The sequence below is a fragment of the Phyllostomus hastatus genome, unplaced genomic scaffold, assembly GCF_019186645.2.
Source record: "Phyllostomus hastatus isolate PE091 unplaced genomic scaffold, TTU_PhHast_1.1 phas_contig_58, whole genome shotgun sequence".
NCBI classification, from domain to species: Eukaryota; Metazoa; Chordata; class Mammalia; order Chiroptera; family Phyllostomidae; genus Phyllostomus; species Phyllostomus hastatus.
Window position 1 is genome coordinate 24,468,993 of NW_025333916.1, and position 934 is coordinate 24,469,926.

Sequence of the window (934 nt, forward strand, 5' to 3'; positions counted from 1 at the left end):
CTCTATGAAATAAATACTATTATTATTTCCATGTCATAGGAAAGAAGAGTGAGACACACAGAGATTATGTAACTAAGGAAGTGTTTACAGCTATGTGAATGAGTTCCTAGGAGATTTTACCACAATACCAGATCAATTATTTTAATGTTTCTACACTGCCTTTCAGACTTTTTCTTTCTTTCCTTTTTCTGCAGTTTTATAAGTTTGATAATAAGCCATTAGTTCTTATTCACATTAACTGTTTATAGATTTTTGAAAGTGGTGGCAGGTACATAGGTGGCTAACGTATAGAGCCTGTTTGGTGAATCTTCATCCTCATTATATTTTCTGGACAACTGCATCCAGATCCAGCATGGGACATTTCTTATTCCTTTAGTCCAGACAGCTTTGCTGAACCAGGAGTCAATGAGCACATCTTTAGTTCCCATCTCCCTCCTGGCAAATTTCTGGATCTCTGTGAGCACCTGAGGGACGTGCTTCTTGCAGCCCACTCCATGGATGCACTTGTGAATGTTGGTGGTGTTTTCTCTGGTCACTACCGCGTTGATGGCAGAAGGGCCTTCTTCTTGCATCCTCCTTTGTGGGAGTCATTATGCCTGCCCCAAGGTCCAGACTTTATTCATTTGCATAAACAATCTCTACCTAGGGTAATAATAACATATAAAAATTGACATTTTGTTTTCTTTCCATTTAGTATCATACCAGAAGTCTTTTCCTTGTCTTAATGTAACATCTGTTTTGATCATTTTAATGAATATTTCAGAAACTCTCATTAAGTTTAGAGGTTTTTCTCTTTGGGAGAATTTAAGAGTAATCTGGCTAAACTTGAGAAAAAGTTCACATGACTCTGCAGGTCACCTGCAATATTATATTTCTTGTGCTTTGGTGCTTAATTAGCAAACACCAATGATATTTGTAGAAAGCTCTTCCAGTT

The 934-nt window shown here is 37.3% G+C and overlaps 1 protein-coding gene across 1 annotated transcript; it reads right to left on the reverse strand.

Annotated features, from left to right (window-relative positions):
• Positions 1–242: 242 nt before the first annotated feature.
• On the reverse strand, positions 243–572 carry LOC123824814 (60S ribosomal protein L31-like). The gene has a single exon (XM_045848220.1). It carries the CDS (start codon positions 570–572, stop codon positions 243–245), a length of 330 nt encoding a protein of 109 aa, XP_045704176.1.
• Between the last annotated feature and the right edge of the window lie 362 nt (positions 573–934).

Bases quoted from the DNA above. Each gene is read 5' to 3' on its own strand.
- LOC123824814 (XM_045848220.1), bottom strand. From the start codon at position 572: ATGCAAGAAGAAGGCCCTTCTGCCATCAACGCGGTAGTGACCAGAGAA.